The 19,162-nt window shown below is 30.5% G+C and overlaps 1 protein-coding gene across 1 annotated transcript; it reads right to left on the bottom strand.

Moving 5' to 3' along the window:
- Positions 1–2,572: 2,572 nt before the first annotated feature.
- LOC105761606 (uncharacterized) lies at positions 2,573–13,637 on the bottom strand. Its single transcript, XM_052622975.1, has 8 exons — positions 10,722–13,637; positions 9,978–10,433; positions 9,164–9,871; positions 7,891–8,724; positions 7,248–7,754; positions 5,137–5,841; positions 2,964–3,792; positions 2,573–2,819 (listed from the first exon to the last, which is right to left on the bottom strand). The coding sequence occupies exons 1-8, from the start codon at positions 13,251–13,253 to the stop codon at positions 2,773–2,775; spliced, it is 6,618 nt and encodes a 2,205-aa protein (XP_052478935.1). The 5' UTR covers positions 13,254–13,637; the 3' UTR covers positions 2,573–2,772.
- Between the last annotated feature and the right edge of the window lie 5,525 nt (positions 13,638–19,162).

Genomic DNA, 19,162 nt, shown 5'->3' with positions numbered 1-19,162 from the left:
TCAACATAAAAGTATTTATTATTATTTTTAAATGGTTTTAAAACTTTTAACAATTGAGTTGCTGCATGAGCTTGGGAAACTTTGGAACCTAAAATATTGTTTTTATTGTTTATTATAATATTAATTTAGCATTATCAATAAATTATTGTAATATTAATAATATGATAATAAAAAAGTAATATTAATTAATTTAAAATTTTTTTAAGCAAAATCTTAAAGTAAAAAATAATAGATAAGTTTTAAAATTAAAAATAAAAAAATAAAATTTCAAAGATTTAGGATAGATTTGGATGAACAGAACGTCTACATACATGTGGTTAGTGTAAAAACAAAGGCGGTAGCGAGATTAGATACGATAACTTGAGACAAAAAATAAATTAAACACACCGCATCCTTCATCCAAACCCACCCTTAATCTTGTCTAAACTGAAAAATAAGAGAGTTCTACATCAAAGACGGTTTCTTGGGAATTTATCATGGTGCCTTTTGCCCTCATGAATATTTTCCTCTAAGAAAATAAAAATGTTATCTTAGCTAGTTGGCTAATATAAAAATATATATGTTTATAACTTTGGAATATATTAGATTTGTTTGAGGATCAAATTTATAAAATTTGTAAATGCGGAAAGTTAAATTTATTAAATTATTTAAAATTAGAATCAAATTAATAAAATATGTAAATATTAAAGACTAATTGTATTATTATATCAATTTAAAACGGTCACATCATCATTTTTATTAATAATTTAATGAGTCTTTAGTTGTCTCCTTCGTTTGCTTTTCTTATTTTCTTTTTGTTTTTATAAAATGAGTTTTTCTCCTTAAAAAAAAAAAGGTCGGAGAGAAGCACACTATAGCAAATAATGGTTCCACAAAATATTTTTCGTAGCATTTTCCTTTTATAAGTCTTAATATTTGATACACTTGCAATATACAATTTTTTAATTACTTAAAAATTGTCATGTGTCTCATTTTTATATTTATATTTTAAAATATTTTATTATACCTCATAAGACACTTGTCATCACATCGACTCTATTTGTAGAGTTTAAAAACTCCATTAACAATGTACCCAATATTTTTTTTGAGATAAATTCCATAAAACATACCTATGCCATAAATAGGGGTGTTTTTATTTGAAAAACACCACAAAATTTGTAGGGTAAATTACACTTGAGGTCACTAAACTATTAGTAAATTTAAGTTTTGATCATTTAATTTTTAAAAAAAGTTATAAAATGGTTATTGAACTATTCGAAAGTTTTCATTTAAGTCATTGGACTGTTAAAAGCACTGCCATGTGGTCTTTTTGGTTCGCACCGCTTACATTGATCAAAAGCTCTCATTCTCTTTCTCTTCTACAGTTTAGTTTTTTTCATGAAACAACTTTGAACGTCACTAATCTATAAATCAAAATCCAAACAACTTTCTTATTTGATCTCCACACTGATCATCAAATTGACTTAGATTTAAGGTATGTTATTCTACTCGTAGATGTGTATTGATCCACTGTATCAATTGTTGAATTGTCACTTGGATCTTGCTCGTAAAACTTAAAAAAAAAAAAAAACTTCAACAACCCAATGAATTAAATAAAATTTGAATAGTTCAATGATCATTTTATAACTTTTTGAAGTTGAATGACCAAAACATAAACTTACTAATAATTTAATGATTTTGGGTGTAGTTTACTCTCTTTTTTTTTTCTTTTCTTCCTCGGTGTAATTATTTTTATTCCATAATCAAGGTGTGATTGGGAGTATTGGCCAAAATTTTGTATGATAAAAGATGGGTAGAAAAAGAGAAACGGGAAAGAAAGATAGCAAAAAAGTGTTATAATGAAACAAAAGTCCACAACTTTATTGGATAATGTCATTTTCAAAGTTTGAATCTAAATTTTCTTCTTAAAATATAATATATTTTATCACTGTATTCATCCTAATTATTAGTAAAAAACTCATTTTGATTTGTTGACGAATACTATTTAAGCTATTCTAAACCTTATAAATTTTGATATATTATTTCTCCTGTTTCTACTCTAAGATGGATAGAGAAGAAAACTAACATGCACCATAAAAAAAATAATTTTATCAACATTTATAAGTATCAGAAAAAGGTCATAAAATTCTCCTTATTAATATCAACGACTAGGGTGTCGGAGAAAAGTTTTCAGAGAACTTGAACAATAGTGTTGGTATAATGTTTGTATTTGCACCAAGTCTTTCATATAGTGGTAAAACACATTGCATTCTCAAGGAGAGACTTAAATTCGAACCATAAAGATGATATTATTGGGAGGGGTAGTCACAAACTTCTAACTTTAGATTCTAAATCAGGTAGGTAGAGAATATAATGGTTAAGAGATTCAACTTTGTTTCTCTCTTTATTTATTTGTAATTTAGTGGTATATCTTGCGACTACAAACTAGAGAATACAATTCAATCAGCAAAGAAAAATGAATATTGGGTTCCAAACAATATTGACTGCCAAAAAGATCAACAATTCTACCTGCAATCCAAATCAACGCCTAATATTCAGCTTTGTAAACCAAATGATGCACGAATCACCACTATGGATAATAAAGCAGGCTAATATATTTGACATGTTAACAAGATCAAATTGTCTGAAAACACAAAGAATGCTTGAAATACAATCCCAAGAATACAAAACCATCAAATCTCCAAAGTCAAGATACAGTACTTGCTCACAAGAAATTGCCATTTAAGAACCTCTTCAAAATACCTCTCCTTTTGGCTTTTCATTTCGAAATCATTATCTCACTTCAATTATTTTGTCCGTCTCTTCAGACACCACATATTCTGTAATAACAAGGAGTCACATATAACAAGATGAGACTTGCATTTATACTTGAGCATATAAGTTCAATGTCAGATGGATTTACAATAAGCTTACAAGGTTACAATTAACATGTATATATTTCTACGAATTTCAGTACTCTGTACCTTCTTTGTTTAACTGCTCAATGGTAGAATTAAGGTCCCAAGTACATTTTCTAACATCCCGTCCTGTTTGTACCTCTTGTAGCTTTGGCGTGCTTAAAGCTCCATTGCAAAAATTCTCTATCGCGGGACAGTCAATCACTGTTATGTCATCCAATGATGGGAACTTCAAAGTGTAGTTCCCTGAACAAAAGCTTTTGAGGTTTTGTAAACCCTTAAGCTCCAAACATTTCAACTCCTCGAAAATAATCTCTTGATATGTTGCTTCATCTCCATCACTTGCAATTACTTCTCTCATCATTTCACATCCTCCTATCTTCAGTGTAACAAGCTGCTCCAAACATTGGGCTTTCGAGGATGTAATCAGCTCTACCATCTCTTTGCAGTAACCAACCTCCAAAGTTGTCAGATTTCGCAAAGATGAGGAAGCACGTTCTATATTGATTAAGCTGCCACACTTGTGAACTTCAAGAGTTTCAAGATTAGTACAAATGTGATGGAGGGGAGAGCCCTGCTTCCATAGATGTGTCATCTTATCAACACCTTTCAATGTTAACTGCTTAATTCGTGGGAGCAACATTGTCACGTCTCTCTCCTCACCAACATCACCTTCGTAAGGAGACAACTCTTTAAAATTGCAATTGACCATCTCAATCTTTTCCAAATTGGAAAATCTTTGTAGGAAACGGAATGAAAAAACTGTTGAATCATTGAGGTGTTCAGTGATTTCAAGAACTTTAATATGGGAAAACAAGTCAATCGCAAATTGGCCACCGGTGATCGTTGCAATGTCATCAGTAGTAAGTGAAATGTGTTCCAGTTGAGGTATTATCTGAGAAGTCAACAACAAAAAATGATGATATGTTTGACTGGTTTTTGAATTGCAGAGAAATAGGAAGGTCTAACACAAACATGAGGCAATAAAAGAACCAATGAATTAAAAAACAGGCATTGATTAATTCTGCACTTTTCAATGCTTGATTTTGTTGTTTACTATTATTAAAAGGAAAAAAAAAAGCCATAAGATAAGATTATTTTGATTAAAAAAATGTACTAACATTTAAACAGGGGCATTAGTTCAGTGACAAAGGCTGACGTGTTAGGAACTTTGAATTTAAGTCCCACCGTATTCAAATGCACAAGTTTTCTCTATATTTATTCTGATTAATTATCATATTCTTGGTAAAAATTTGTTTTTATTCTCAAAATATTTATAATAAATTTTTTATTTTTTATTTCAGTCTCAACTTTATTTTTAGTATTTTTCATGTTCATTTTATAGTCTATATATATATATATATATATATATATGGGGTTTATGATTGCTCTAATGTTATCTCTAAAATTAGAATATGCGTTCTTCCCTGAAAGTACAGTATACTTTATTACTGCACCAAACACTTATTAATTCAATCCCAACTCTTCACCCTGAAATAAATCTATGCTAGATTTGCACATTTATTATGATACATTCTAGTTTATCTCTTTTCACTTACTACCCTTGATCCTTGGATTAGAACTTTTAAAATAAAAAAAAATTAAATTTTAACATTTTTATGTATAGAGTTCACAAAATAAATTTTATATGTTGCCAATGTCACTATTGGGTTAATATAAAATAAAATACTTAAAATTTAATATAATTGAGCGATCAAAAAGAAAAAAATTAAATAGTTAAAAATTATTTTACAAGTTTTCATAGTTGGATGATCAAAAATAATAATAATAATTGGGTAATAACCTTTTTATATTACCATAAGTGTATGAATTACTTCCAAGTTCCAATTTTTAAGTGTTGGGTTTGAATCTTTTGAAATCAAAAGAGAAAGAAAATGGTAACAATTCCTTTTGTACCAGAAAAATAGATTCCAATGCCGTATTCATAGTCTTAAGGATTAGGACTTTATAGTAACAAGCAAAATATACAAGGATCAATTGTAAAATAACTCTTTTAGTTTTGAAGACCAATATTTGTGTTTCTAGCTTTGTATATAGTTGGGGTGTCCAAAATAAAATGCTTGTCGATTAAATTATAAAAATCTGAAGTTAATTATGAATTTTTTTAATAAATGAAAACTAAATGCATATGGTTGAGAGGAAATAAATGATTCAAGTAAGTGATCTTATGAACCATCTTTAAATGAAATTCTTTGTTAAGAGAGGATGAGAGACGTACCTTTTCAACGAGTAGCAGTTGTGACACTACATGGCTTAACTTCGTAATCTTTTTGGGCCAATGTGTCTTCAGCCTTTTTAACATAGGACACGTTATGTGGTGCATTCCTGGATAGAAACATACGAGATTTGGTAAAGTCCAAAGTGCAAGGAAGGATAACTGATTAAATTCAAACAACACTTCATGTTGGTCTGATTCTTCAACACTTTTTGAAACAATCTCCTCCACCCCGCAACTATCCACAATAAGGCTTTTAAGTTGATGAAGATCTTTGGCCATTGAAAATGAAAACAAAGTTTTCAAACTCCAACATTCTTGGACATGTATTTCTCGAAGATTTTCAAAAGAAATATTTTCATTGGGATCCTTGTTCCATACATGCTTCAACTTTGGCAAGCGAAAGAGTTTCACTTGTCTTAATTTACTGGTGGTCACGATGCATGCTTCTTCAATATCTAACATTTGGATTTGGAGTTGGAGTTGGAACACTTCTTCTAGTGAAGCACAATCAGTTACTCTTAATTTCTCCAACCTTTGGAAAACTCCAAGGAAAAAATGTGGGAAAATGTTCAACAATGAATCACAATGCTCCACTTCCAAGTCTTTCAAATTAGAAAATGATTTTGAACAACGCTGCTTATACCACATCCTCTTCACATTCCTCAAATGGGAGATTGTGAGGTTCTCCAACTTGGGAAAAACAACCTACAATGCGTTATTTATGCCAATGAAAACCATTAGTAGAAGAGGTAAATATCACAACAAGAGAAAATTTTAAATTAATAGTTTTATTTCTCAAGTGTTCAATTTCCTTATAATATTTAATATTTTAATAGTTCAACTAAGTTGAAAGTTCAAACCTAATCGAGTGAATTGTTATGCTATGTAAGTAATATGAGTTTGAAATTTTGGATTTGAATTTTATTTGCTAGATAAATAGTAAGAATGGAATACATTATGCATAAAAAGTATAATAACTTTTTCAAGTTGATTAATATAGTAGGAATTCAAATTTAATACTAAATAGGCCTTTAATAAATTCATGAATTTAAAAATAGTCATGAATGTTATATTTATCCGTATTTTGTCACTAAATTTACATTATTTTTAAAACCAAAGATCTATATAATACTTAATTGAGTTCAAATTTCATAATTAAATTATCATAAAGTCTTCATTAAAAGTAAACTTCATAGCTCATCATAAGTAATGATTAGTCATACGATACATGTATATATATATATATATAACTAGTTTGTATTCTCATGTGATGCACAGTGTGCATATTAAATTTATAGTTTTTTATAACATTAGTTTTTGTTTAAAATATTTAATGAATTTCTTGAAAATGATTAATAAATTGAAAAGTAATGTAATTAATTATTTAAAATATTTAATTAATTTAGAATGAGTTATATTACAATTGTTTAATTTATAAAATATTTAATATATCATAATTAAAAATATTAATATAAATATATTACATATTAAATAATATTATTAATAAATTATTAAAAGTTATTTATTTTATATATATTGTTAAATTAATTTATTTTAATGTCAAAATCATTAATATTCAATTTTTTTGTAATTTTATATTTATCTTTGCTCTACTTTAATCAATCAATTTAATGAACTCTTATTATATTTAGAAAATATAAATTTCATTTGATAAATGTTATTTTTATTCATCTTTTTTTAAAACTATATTTTAAGCATAACAATTTAATATTCATTAATTTTAATATGATAACATTAAAAGTTAATTAAATTAAGTAAAATCCTAAAATAAAGAGATAATTTATTTAAAATCAAATTTATATTTAACATATAAAAATTATAAATAAAAATTGAAACAAAAAGCATGCAATAACTTAAAAAATAGAAGGCAAGGAGAAAAAAATAATTTACCGAAAATGTAAATAACAGCTTAAATTAGAGAGTGTCATGTGTAAAGAAAACTACAATATGATGATGATTATTTATTTCCTTTTTGTAACCTCATATTCTTGTGGTATGTATATGATATGAAAGATACGCCAACAACCATAGCAACATAAAAGGAAAATTAAATGTATAAATGAAGACTCATTCAATAAAATAAGCCTAACCTTGTCGGAGAAAAATGTAGTAACGTTATCAACTTCGTCACCAATTATTACTTCTTTATCTTCATCTCTTGAAAATGTAGAAACAAAAGTAGTCATGTTTGAACAGCCAGTTACCTTAATTTTAACCAAGGATGGAAATTCAAGACATTTACTTCCCCGGTAAAAGCTTGTCATATCTGGACAAGACTCCACTATAATGGATTGTAGGCGAGGGAATATGCCAATGATCTTGCTACTATCTGTTATTGCTTCCTCAGCCATTGTAATTTGACACTCTTCTTGGATGACTTGTTCCAAATTACTGCATCTCTTGATTTCCATTTGCCGGAGTTGCCCTAGACTAAAGGCCGTTGAGAGGTAAAAAATGTACCTCAAATTGTTGGAATCACAAATCTCCAGAAATTCAAGAGTTGTAAAATCCAACATTTCTGGAGGATTTTTACTCCATATGTCTATCAGCTCCGGAAACTTTGAGAACTTCAAATGCTTTAGACCACGATATCCAACCTAAGAAGCAACATATCAAAAAGTCGAACTTTCATATCGACATATTTAACAAGGGTCCTACAATGCTATTGTGAAAATGAATTACACAAATCATAATTAAATGTATATATCTTTCAATGAATTTTTAAATCAGCACCTGCTCTTTATATAATTGCTCCACCGTGGCATTAAGGTCACCAGCCCAACGTCCCCTAACATCTGTTTCTGTTAACTGCACTTTATGCAGTTTTGGTGTGATTAGCTTTCCTTGATAGAAGTTCTTCATTCTGGGACACTGGCTCAAAGTAAGTTGTTCTAAGGATGGACACCATAAGGTGTAATTCCCTGAACAAAAGCTTGTGAGGTTTTGTAAACAATGAAGCTCCAAACGTTTCAGCACTCTAAAAACAATATCGTATGATGCTTCATCCCCGTCACTTGCAACTACTTCTCTCATCACTTCACATTCTCTTATCCTCATAGTAACAAGGCACACCAAACTTTGGACTTTGAAAGATGTAATCAATTCTGACATCCCATTGCACTTCCAGACATCTAAAGTTGTAAGAGTTTTAAAAAATGAAAGATCTAATCCTAAATTAATCAAATTGTGACACTGCCAAACTTCAAGACATTTGAGGCTTGCACAAATATGGTCAAGCAGGGAGTCTTGTTTCCACAGATGTCTTATGTTCTTAATCAGAACCAATTTCAACTTCTTGATCTTTGGGATCGTGATGATCATGTCTTCATCTTCACATGCATCGCTTTCAAAAGAAGCTAGCTCTTTGAAATTGCAAGAGCCCAGCTCAAGGCTTTCAAGATTGTAAAACCTTTTAAGGAAAGAAATTGGGAAAACAGCTGATACATCAGAGTAGCAAGAAATCCGAAGAAATTTTATATTGCAAAATAAGTCGGATTCATACTGGCCATCACTTATCATCTCAATATCACCATGACTAACTGAAACACTCTCCAATTGAGGGATAACCTAAGAAGCAACAAATAAGAACAATGAGTTTTATAAAGTATTTGATTTAGAATTTCATTTAAATAGAAAGACCTAACACAAAATAACAACAATAAGATATGATATAAGCCCGTAAAGGAACTACGAAATCAAATGTTTGAAGTGATATGTATTTGAAGTTTTAATTTCTAGATTAAAAATATGCATGTTGATTTTTTTTTAAAGAAATGCAATATAATTTATTAACTTGTAAAGAGTTACAAAGAATTCGATATTAAAATAAAATTTAGAACGGTTAGAGATTGTTGGTTAGATAGGAAAACTATGAATTCAGTGATTATTTTAATTTTTTTGTATTTTCAAATGAATATTTGAATGGATGTATTAGTTGAGAGGTACAAAATGATTTAAATACAATTTATAAACTTTGCCAAAAAAAAAAAAGGGTGGCAGTTCATACCTTTTCAATGAGGAAAAGTGGATGTTGGATTTGGGATTCTTCATGCCCAAATATCTTAATCCTCCCGCAGCTAAATATGCTTAATTGCTTTAGTGCAGTCCATGTTGTTTTATGCATTCTTGGGTAGAAATATGTTAGGGATGGTAGATTCCAAAGTTGAAGGTAGAACAACTTATTAAATGCAAAACAAATTTCCTGTTCGTCCGATTCTTCAACGCTCTTTGAAACAATCTCCTCTAACCCACACCTATTAATAGTAAGTGCTTCAAGTTGCTGAAGATTGTTGGCAATTGAAAATGGAAACAAAGCTTTCAAGCTCCAACATTCCTGAATGGTTACTTGTTGTAGACTTTCAAAAGAAATATTTCCTTTGTGATTCTTGGTCCAAACATGCTTCAACTTTGGTAGGCGAACGAGATTCACTTTTTTTAATTGACTGTCTATCACATATGTTTCCTCAATATCTAAATCTTGTACTTGGAGTTGGAACACTTGTTCTAGTGAAGCACAATCAATCACTATTAATTTCTCCAATCTTTGGAAAAGCCCCAAAAGAAAAGGTGAAAAGATGTTCAACAATGCATCACATTCCTTAACAGTCAACTCTTTTAGCATAGAAAAGGAATTCGTATGAAGTTGGTCGAACCATATCCTCTTTACATTCCTCAAATGGGAGATTGTGATTTTCTCCAAGTTGGGAAAAGCAACCTACAATGCATTATTCATGCCAATGGAAACAATGATTAAAAGAGTTAAATATAACAACAAAAAGGAAAAAAGAGAAATGAAAAATGCACTGCACTGAAAAGAGCACCTTATTATTGAACAAAACTTCATGGGTAGGGATATCTTTCCTCACAGAATTATGGATGAATTCCTTCAACTCTGAACAATTTTCTATCTCAAGAATCGTTAAGACTGGGAATTCAACGGTATAATCTTCATGGCAAAATCCGATGAGTTTCTGAAGACCCTTCAATTTGAGGGAGTTCAATCGGGGGAAGCGGATTAGAGCTCTATTTTTGAATGTTTGTTGGATCATCTTATCCGTTGATATTATTTCCTGTATGCACTTGCATTCACTAATTTCCAAGCATTTGAGCTGCTGCAAATATTCAGGCATGGAGTCAGATAAGACATATTTTAAGTTGGCGCAGCCCTCAATGATCAAACTTGTCAAATTTTGAGTTGAACAAAACGCTTGGGGACTCCATATTCTTTCAATGCCAATTGAGGATAGTTTCAACTTCTCCAGCTTAGGAAACAATATCTGCATACAAGCACTTGTTTACTTGCCAAATCTAATCTAAGGCAAATTCAAAAAAAGCTCTTTAATTTGATATTTCCATTGGCTTTAATGCTACACAAAATATTATAAAAAAAATATAATTTAGTTTATACAAAACATTAAGTGAATGTCTTGTGTAATTGAATAATATTTTGTGTAGTTTATACAAAACATTATAAAAATTCTAAAAATAACATTATAAAAATTGAATAATATAATTGTAGTGGATTAAAATGCATGCACTGGATGAAGAAAAAAGTATTTAAATACCTTTTGCTTGAAAAGGGCACTTTCTTGTGGAGATATGGAAGTTGAACTTTCTTTTTTGGAGCAAAAGCTAATGAGATTCGGTAGACCCTGCAATGTCAGTGACTCAAGTTGAAGAAATTCAATTTTCTGAACCGCATCACTATCTTTAAGGATATATTGGACCATCTCACCATTTTGGATATGCAGATTCCTCAGTTGCAGAAAATAATTCCCAACTTCTGATTGATCATGTACCAAAATCTCCACACCTTTCACTTCATCTATATATAAATTTTCAGCTTTCTTTAATAAAACTTTAACTCCATTATTAAGAAAGCTAATGTTTGTCTGCAGGTTAAGCTTTAGTGTTCTGGAGTATTTATAAACCCAATCCCAATTCCAATCCCAATACGATGCTTCTCCGATGAAAATAATGTATCTTTGCAACTTTTCAAAGGAGAAGCCTTTGGGAATAATCTTGGCATTAGGGATCTGAATTTCTAAAGCAGTTAAACGTGACAAAGCATTTAACTCAGCAAGACTTGAATTGCTTTCCTTACTGGAGTTTCCCTCTGCACCCCATTCAACAAGACTGTCACGCATATACAGTTCTTCTAATCTAGACAATTTACACAAGACACCAGGTGAAATTCTTTTGAGTTTGGAACAACGACGTAAATTTAACCGCTTTAGCTTAGTCAGTTGTCCTATTTCCTCCGGTAGCATTTCAATATCAGAATTAATAATGTTAAGAATTTCCAGATTCTTGAGCTCTCCAAAAAGGGCCATATCTCCCAACACACAATTTCTCAAGCATAGTGCTCGAAGGTTTCCTAGCAAGGAAATTGAAGGCAAGGACGATAAATTCATGCCAAGCAAATATAGGACTTTAAGATTTTTCGTTTCCTTAAAAAAGTTTGTTGGTATTTTCATCCAAGGATCCTTGCTACCCATACCTAAAAAAGTAAGTTTGGGGCATTTCAACTGATCAGGAAGCTCGCTCATACCAAAACATGATATTTTATCGCACTCTTTCACTGTTTCATCATCAGGCCAATCATTCGAATCATGTTTGTATCTTAAAACAAACACAGAGTTGCCTCTAGAAGCGATTGACATGGCCACATCAGAAATAAGATCATGCATATCAAATTGCTTATTGGTATTACCATCAAGTAACAAACAAGAGGCTTTGAGATCACTCACCACTGTCAATAGTCTATTCCGTGTTTCTTCAACTGTGTTGACACCATGAAATAACCCCAACCCCATTGCAAACAGAAGCAAAAGCTCAAGCGGAGCATTATGACCCATTAGACTGCAAAGCAAGAAAGTCTGTTTATGGTCCTCGCTTTGTAAACGATCGAAACTCCACTCTATAGTTGAATATACAGTTGCTGGTACTCCTTTGAAGTTGCTCGACGATGGCTTGCTTAGTTGTCGCAAAGCATCCTCCCATACAAATTGAGGTTTATTTCTCAAAGACGTCGCAAGTGTTCTAAGGGCAATTGGTAGACCACCACATTTTTTAGCTACCTCAGTTGCTATAGGCAAGAAGTCAGAACTTTCAACACCATCCCCTATAATCTTCTTGAAGAAATGCCATGCTTCTTCATGTTCTAAAACGCCGATTTGAAAACTCTTTTTAGCATCCATCTCCAACAAAACATTAAGATCTCTGGATGTCAGCAGTATGGTGCATCCCTGATCCTCGTCTCCCAAAGGAATCCCCACTTCCATCAGGTCCAATTTTGCCCAAATGTCATCTAAAACGACAAGAATCTTCTTCTCTTTCTTCAACCTTTCGCACAAACGACTTGCTCTACCAGTCATACTTTGCTCCTCAAATTTCAATCCCAACATATCTGCAATTTGATCTTGAATTTTCTGGACGTCAGGAGTATGAGTCACAACAGCCATAACCACCGAGTCGAATAACTTATCTTCTTTGACTTGTCTGACAACTTCTTTCACAAGCGTAGTCTTGCCAACACCAGGCATTCCGTGCACTCCTATTATGTTGACATTAGGATCTTTCACCGCCTCCATGATTTTGTTAAACATCAGCCTTCTTGAATCAAAGTCCTCAAACTCTTTAGGAGATACAAACAATATGGGCTGCGGGACATCCCGATATGATACTTTGTCAAACCCGCCTTGCTGGAGGAGTTCATCAACGGCAGCGGCATCTTCTTCTGCTTTCTTGCTAAGCTGATAGCGAGCCTTGAATTTAGGGCACAAGCCGATGAAACACTTGTTCTTTGCTTCGTCTTCAAGACCCTTCACTTCCTTCAACTCTGAATCAGTCATTTGGTCGGCTTTCGCCAGCCAATTGTTGACTTCGGGGTATATATTCTCACCGTTCTTTTCAGCAGCATCAACATCTAGCAGCACTCCGTCTCTTTTGTCTTTCAACGTCTCGACTTTCTTCTCGAAACCCGAAACCATTCTTCTATAGCGGCAAACATAGCTGAAATTACGTCTAACTTTTTGGAACACGTATCCCGCAACTCCGGCAACAAGGTTGCTAGCCGTGCCCGTAATAACTTCCATGTTTTTCTTGGGAAAGGGGTATTCAAAACTCAAGCAAAAAGTGCATGTGATAGAATAAGAGGGGAGCAGATTCAAATAATAATTAGGAAACAAGGAAACTGTTGTTACAAACAACAAGCCAATGCGGAGCAGAAGATGATCAGAGGGGAGTAGGAGACAAAGAGTGAAGAAGTGGAAAAGGTTTATTTTGTGGACTGAACGTAGCTACGATGGGAAAATAGAGGAGGAAACGGTTGTGGGTTTGGGTAGGCAGTAGCTGAGATCTAAGTAATGGGGATGAGGAACCTGCAATATTCAAGCACAACAACCGATGACTTTGACATGGGAAGTTAAAAAAGATGTGGGACTCAGACATCAATTTCTATAACTATTATCGTAAATAGTATTGAAATGTAGAACTATTGTTTTTCGGTATAGATAAATGCAAGTTCGGAAATTATGGTATGAAATACTGACATCATATTTATATACTTTTTAATAATTTAATGTTAATTCATTCTAAATTTCAATATTTTCATTAAAATTTTGAATTTAATTTATTTTACTGGTGAACTGGAAAAACGACTTATCCTTTTATTTTCCCCAAGTCATTTTACACTCGCTTCTCTTAGTTCTTTTCTCATGTTCTTTTCACAAAATCATCTTTGCTTTTCTCCCTTTCTTTCACCAGCATCGTCCCTTCTCTCATGGGCGACATTAACCAAATCAAAACGCATTGAGATATCTCGATTTTGGTACAGTCTCTATTTTCGCTATTTCAGAAATTAAACTTATTTATTCTTGCTCTTCTAATCTAAATACCCATATCAATTTGGATTATTTTATTTGTTCCTTTTTCAGATATCTAATAAATATTAAGTTTTGGATTTGGCTTATGTCAAGGGTAAATTACAACAATAGTCACTCAGCTTTGAGGTAGCTGACAAAATAGTCACTCTGGTTTCAATTCAATCACTTAATTTTCGAAAAATAACAAAACAGTCACTAGCATTATCGAAAAGTGACAAATCAATCAACCATTAATATTTTCCATACAAGCCTAACGAGACAGGTGATGTGACTAGTTAACTAGCCACGTTGGATGTCCACAGTGAAAATCCACCCAATTTAAGAAGAAATTGAAAAAAGAAACCTTAATAACAATGAAGAAGAAGAAGAAGAAGAACAGACTGTAAAATCCCTCTCAAAATCTCCAACGGCCCCAATACAATCGACCCCACAAACAAACCTACAGCACCGACAAGTACTCCGGCCACCACCACTTGCATCGCCATTAAACTGGGTTAGGGTTTTTTCCCCAATATTCTTCTTCTATTGTGGATAAATTTCAAAGGTTAAACTTTGTTTCGTAGGGAAACTTCTTCCTGAAACACTAAATCACCCAAAAAAAAAAAGCCTTCTCGCCTAATTTTGGTCAATAACCTTACATAAGTAACCAGAACAAAAAACAAAGATTGAAGGACAATAAGAAGAATAAAGCAGAAGAAAGAGAGAAAGATATTGATTTTTAGTATTTTATCAGTTTCTATATCCTAATTTTGGTTTCAATTTCTTTTTATTATCTTTTCCTTTCTTTACTTCCTAAAAAGTTTGACAAAGTGATTATACAGAGGAAACAAACAAAGATGAAAAAGAAAAGCACTCAACATAAAGAATAAGAAAAAAAGAGCATATAGATCAGGGTTCTCCCCTTCCATCTTTTGCTTCCCCACTGTTTTTTTTTTCTTTTTTTTTTGTTCTGGTCAAATACTTCAAGTTAACAGGATGTGGGATGCCAGCATGGCAAGTTAACGGGCCACTTCAGTTTTTTGTTACATTTGTAATGGTAGTGACTATTTTATTATTTTTTGAAAGTTGAGTGACTGAATTGAAACCAAAGTGACTATTTTGTTAGCTATCCCAAAGTTGAGTGACTATTGGCGGAATTTACCCTTATTTCAATTTTTTTTATTTTCTTTAAATAATTTATTTCAGATTCACTATGTTTTGGTTAAAGCTTGTTTGTGACATTGGCTCAAAGACTGTGAAAAATCGGGTGAAGTGTGATAAGTAGTGCAATTTTTTTGTATAGAGACAATAAAGATTTAAATGAAACAGATGGAGTGTGATGAGAAGATGGGACTAGTGGTGGTTTTCTCTGGGATTGAGAAGTCATATTCATGGCCACGAGTGTTTTCTTAAGCTTGGTGTTATGGTAGTTATTGATATCATTGTTAATCCTTCTTAGTAACCAAGCAACTATTGTTGGACATAAATAATGTCGCATCAAACTATTAAGAGCCTATATTAGCTACATATTTGTGAATTATTTAAGTATGTTTATGATAGAATCATATTTAAAAGTTTTACTAATTTCTTAAAAGCATAATCATTTATTTGGGCTAAATTTGAGGGAAATGCCGATTTTGGAAAAGAAATAGAAATAGACCAATTTTTATGATATTTGGAGAAATAGGTCGATTTTAGAGAAAAAAGATGAAAATATGTTTTGTTGGACGCTTTTTCATCTTCTCCCCAAAATCAGCCATTTCCTTAATTTTTTTCCCAAAATCGGCATTTTCCTCAAATTTATCTAATTTATTTGGCTCTTTTAACTTTATAAAAGAAAATTATTTCAGTTATTTATTTAATTTTCCATCTCTTTTAGCTCTTAAACTCCACGGATTTATTTGTTAAATGGAAATTGACACATACAATAAGTCCAGTTGCTCCTCGTGGATTTTCATACCCCTGTTACACAAAAATGGGATATGCATTTGAAATGGAGGTTATTATATAGAGCAAGAGGGATACGGAAATGAATTGAGTAATCTCCTTCTTTGTTCAAGAAAAAATATTTCTAGTTTACATAGATCAATCATTAATCCCGAAAATTTCTACAATAAAATTAGATAGATTACTAATATAGTTTCCTAGCAATTTACTTTTACTAAAAATTGGAAAAAGAAGAAGATTGAAACAGGAGAAATTGTGTTCTCTTGATAGTAGAAAGAGTAAAGTAAGTACAACTTTGCATATCTCAAAAGTAAGAAAGATTATGATCGAACCTGTCAATAATTTTAGTCATTAATTGAATAATAAATAACTACAAATGATGGAGATATGCAAATTTAAATAACAAAAAAATCAAAATTTGAAAATTGCAGCTAGAATTTTTAAAATATAAAAATTATAGAGAATTATTATAATTTTATTATTAAATAAATTTGATAAATTTTACACTTTTTAAAAATTTAAAAAATTCAAAACTTATATATAAATATATTTAAAATTAATTAATTGTTGTTGTGGCATACAGGTGGATGTCATTTCAACAAAATTAACAAATATCAACTTTTCTATTTATTTTGAAAAAAACAAATTAAAAATAAAAATAAAAATAAATTTTTATATACAAAATAAAAGTAGTAAATAGATGAGTACCCTTTTAAAAGGACTATGAATTTAGTGTGGTACTTTAAAAGGGAATAAATTGTTGTTTGTGGTGCAAGTGGTAAGATAAAATGAATACCACTTCTCTCCTCTTAAAATAATTTCTTTCCATTTTGAAAACAACTTTTTAATAAAGTATACAAATAGAAGATAATTAGATTGGAATGAGAGAAAAGGAAATACTATGTGGGATTACTTCTCCATCATACATCATTTTCTTTTCTTTTCCTTTTCAAGTGGCACAAATGTCTTGGTCCTCTCAAATGAATTTTTTTCCTTTAGTTTAAAAATAATGATATATTTTAAAAATATGACGACAAATTTAGAAATCACAGTACTTAAAATGATCCAACATATCATAAAGGATGAATAATAGTGGAGGATCTAATATATCCCAAGAGAAAGTAATATTGTTGCTGATTGTCTAGTTAAATTGAGTTTAGTGTGCAGGTCAAGTCTACAAATTTTTGAAGACACGCCCAAAAATTCTAGGGATAGTACAACAAGACAAAGTCAATGGTGCTTTTGCTCAATTTAATTTGATGTGAATTTAGGATTTCTATTTTATAACAAAAAGAAAATATTGATATATTTTTAATATAAATTTATTACTAAATTCACTTTTGAATTATATTTTAAGTTTTATATTTATGTTTAAAGTTTGTTTTACAAATAATATTTAAACCTAAAAACAATTGCAATTAAAAAGAATATGACCGCAATATTTTTATTAGATGTCGATAATTTTTAGACAAAATGAGATAAAATTAATAATTTATCATCAAATTTTTAATGAATAATATGGTAATTGAAATATAATTTAAGGATGAATTTATTAATAAAATTTTAAATAATAGAAAATATGGTATACTTTTCTAAATATTTTGCTACTATTAATATTTTAAAATTTATTCCTTTGATATCAAAATACAAGAGAAGGTGATAATAGTTAAATTTAAATCAAATAAATGAAGTTTTTAATTTGTGTTAAATAAAACTTGTCCACCACTTTGTCTCATCAGTAAAATCAAACTAGTGTTCCCAGCCCTCCTTTTACTTGATTTAAAAGGTGACAACTACAAATATTTCTTTTTCATTTGTAAATTTTATTAAAAATCATTTTAATTAATTTCCAACTACAATTATCAAAAAATAACTTAGTTTTGGAAGATATGGTAATTAACTACAACTTTTATTATAATATACAAATAAAATAACAGTATTTGGAAGGAAATGAGAGAAAGTGCATCGAAAAAAGAGAAAGAAGGGTTAGTGGGAAATTATTCTTTCTGTCTTCTATTTTTGTTTTTGAAAAGAAATTAAAAGGAGTCGATTGAATGGGGTATTCGCTTTTTAAAAGATTCAACAACAAAGGACGGTAAAAGGAGGAGAAAAACAATTAGTGCGACTAAAATTCGAATTGATTTGAAAACATTAATTTTTTTTAATTTTGAGTTAGTCGAATCGAGTTGTTTGAATTATTCGAGTCAATTCGAATTATTTTTTGGAGTTTCGAGTTAGAGTTGAGTTGAATTTACAATCTGAATAATTTGAATAATACGAATAATAAATTAGTATAAATACCCTTTTTGATCCCTGCCAAGTTTAAAAATGAGCAAATTTGTGTCTCTTGAACAAAAATTATAAAATAAACAAAATAATTTTAAAAATTCAAAATATTTATAAAAATCAAAATTTATATTTTAAAAAAATTCAAAAAAAATTATAAAGAAATATATAAAGAAATATAAAAATTAAAATTTTTCTAAAATAATAATTTTGAAGACCTAAATAAGTTCATTAATGATTCAAGTTTATCATACTAAAGTATTCTTTTATTACTTTGCTTTGAAATTTTTTAAATATATATGGTTTCAAATTTATGTGCTTTAACATAGAATTAGTTATACTATAACAAGATTTTAATTTGACATATTTAATTTTTTAATTTAACTCGATTTGAAAAATTTAAATCAAGTTAAGATAATAAAATAAGACTTATCAACTCAATTAACTCGAAAATTTTTCACTCGATTCGATCAAACGTTTCACCCTAGTAACAATCAGTTTGTCCAAAATCTGTATTAAATCTATAAATAATTATGTAAAACTTGCTTTGATACATTGAACAACGTTATTGAAGTGATCACAAATTTGCAAATTTTAATCATCTAATATGGGTAGGGAAGAAAAATAACAAGCGGTATAAAAAAAATATTCTTTTACCGACATTTATAAGTACCGGTGAAATGCCCCTATTAAGTGCAGGTTAAAAGTTCTCGGCGAGCCTGACAATTAGTTTATATTTGTCGGAGTGACTTTTCCGGCGCTTTAAAATACCGTTCTTTATTTGCATTCAAGCAATATGGAGTTCAACACATGTAAAAACCTCCATCTATGTCACAAGCTCCAAGCGTTATGGAGTTTCAATATCATGGTGTTGACACTAGTACTAGTTAGAGATTAGGGTGAGCGTT

This window comes from Gossypium raimondii, chromosome 11 (genome assembly GCF_025698545.1).
Source record: "Gossypium raimondii isolate GPD5lz chromosome 11, ASM2569854v1, whole genome shotgun sequence".
NCBI lineage: Eukaryota > Viridiplantae > Streptophyta > Magnoliopsida > Malvales > Malvaceae > Gossypium > Gossypium raimondii.
Note: the sequence above shows the minus strand (reverse complement) of the source record. Positions and strands in the feature narration are given on the sequence as shown.

Excerpts from the sequence above, each read along its gene's own strand:
- LOC105761606 (XM_052622975.1), bottom strand. The coding sequence starts at position 13,253 with ATGGAAGTTATTACGGGCACGGCTAGCAACCTTGTTGCCGGAGTTGCG. Across the intron at positions 10,434-10,721 it reads GTGCCCTTTTCAAGCAAAAG|ATATTGTTTCCTAAGCTGGA; the intron begins GTATTTAAATAC and ends GCTTGTATGCAG. Across the intron at positions 7,755-7,890 it reads AGCAATTATATAAAGAGCAG|GTTGGATATCGTGGTCTAAA; the intron begins GTGCTGATTTAA and ends GTTGCTTCTTAG.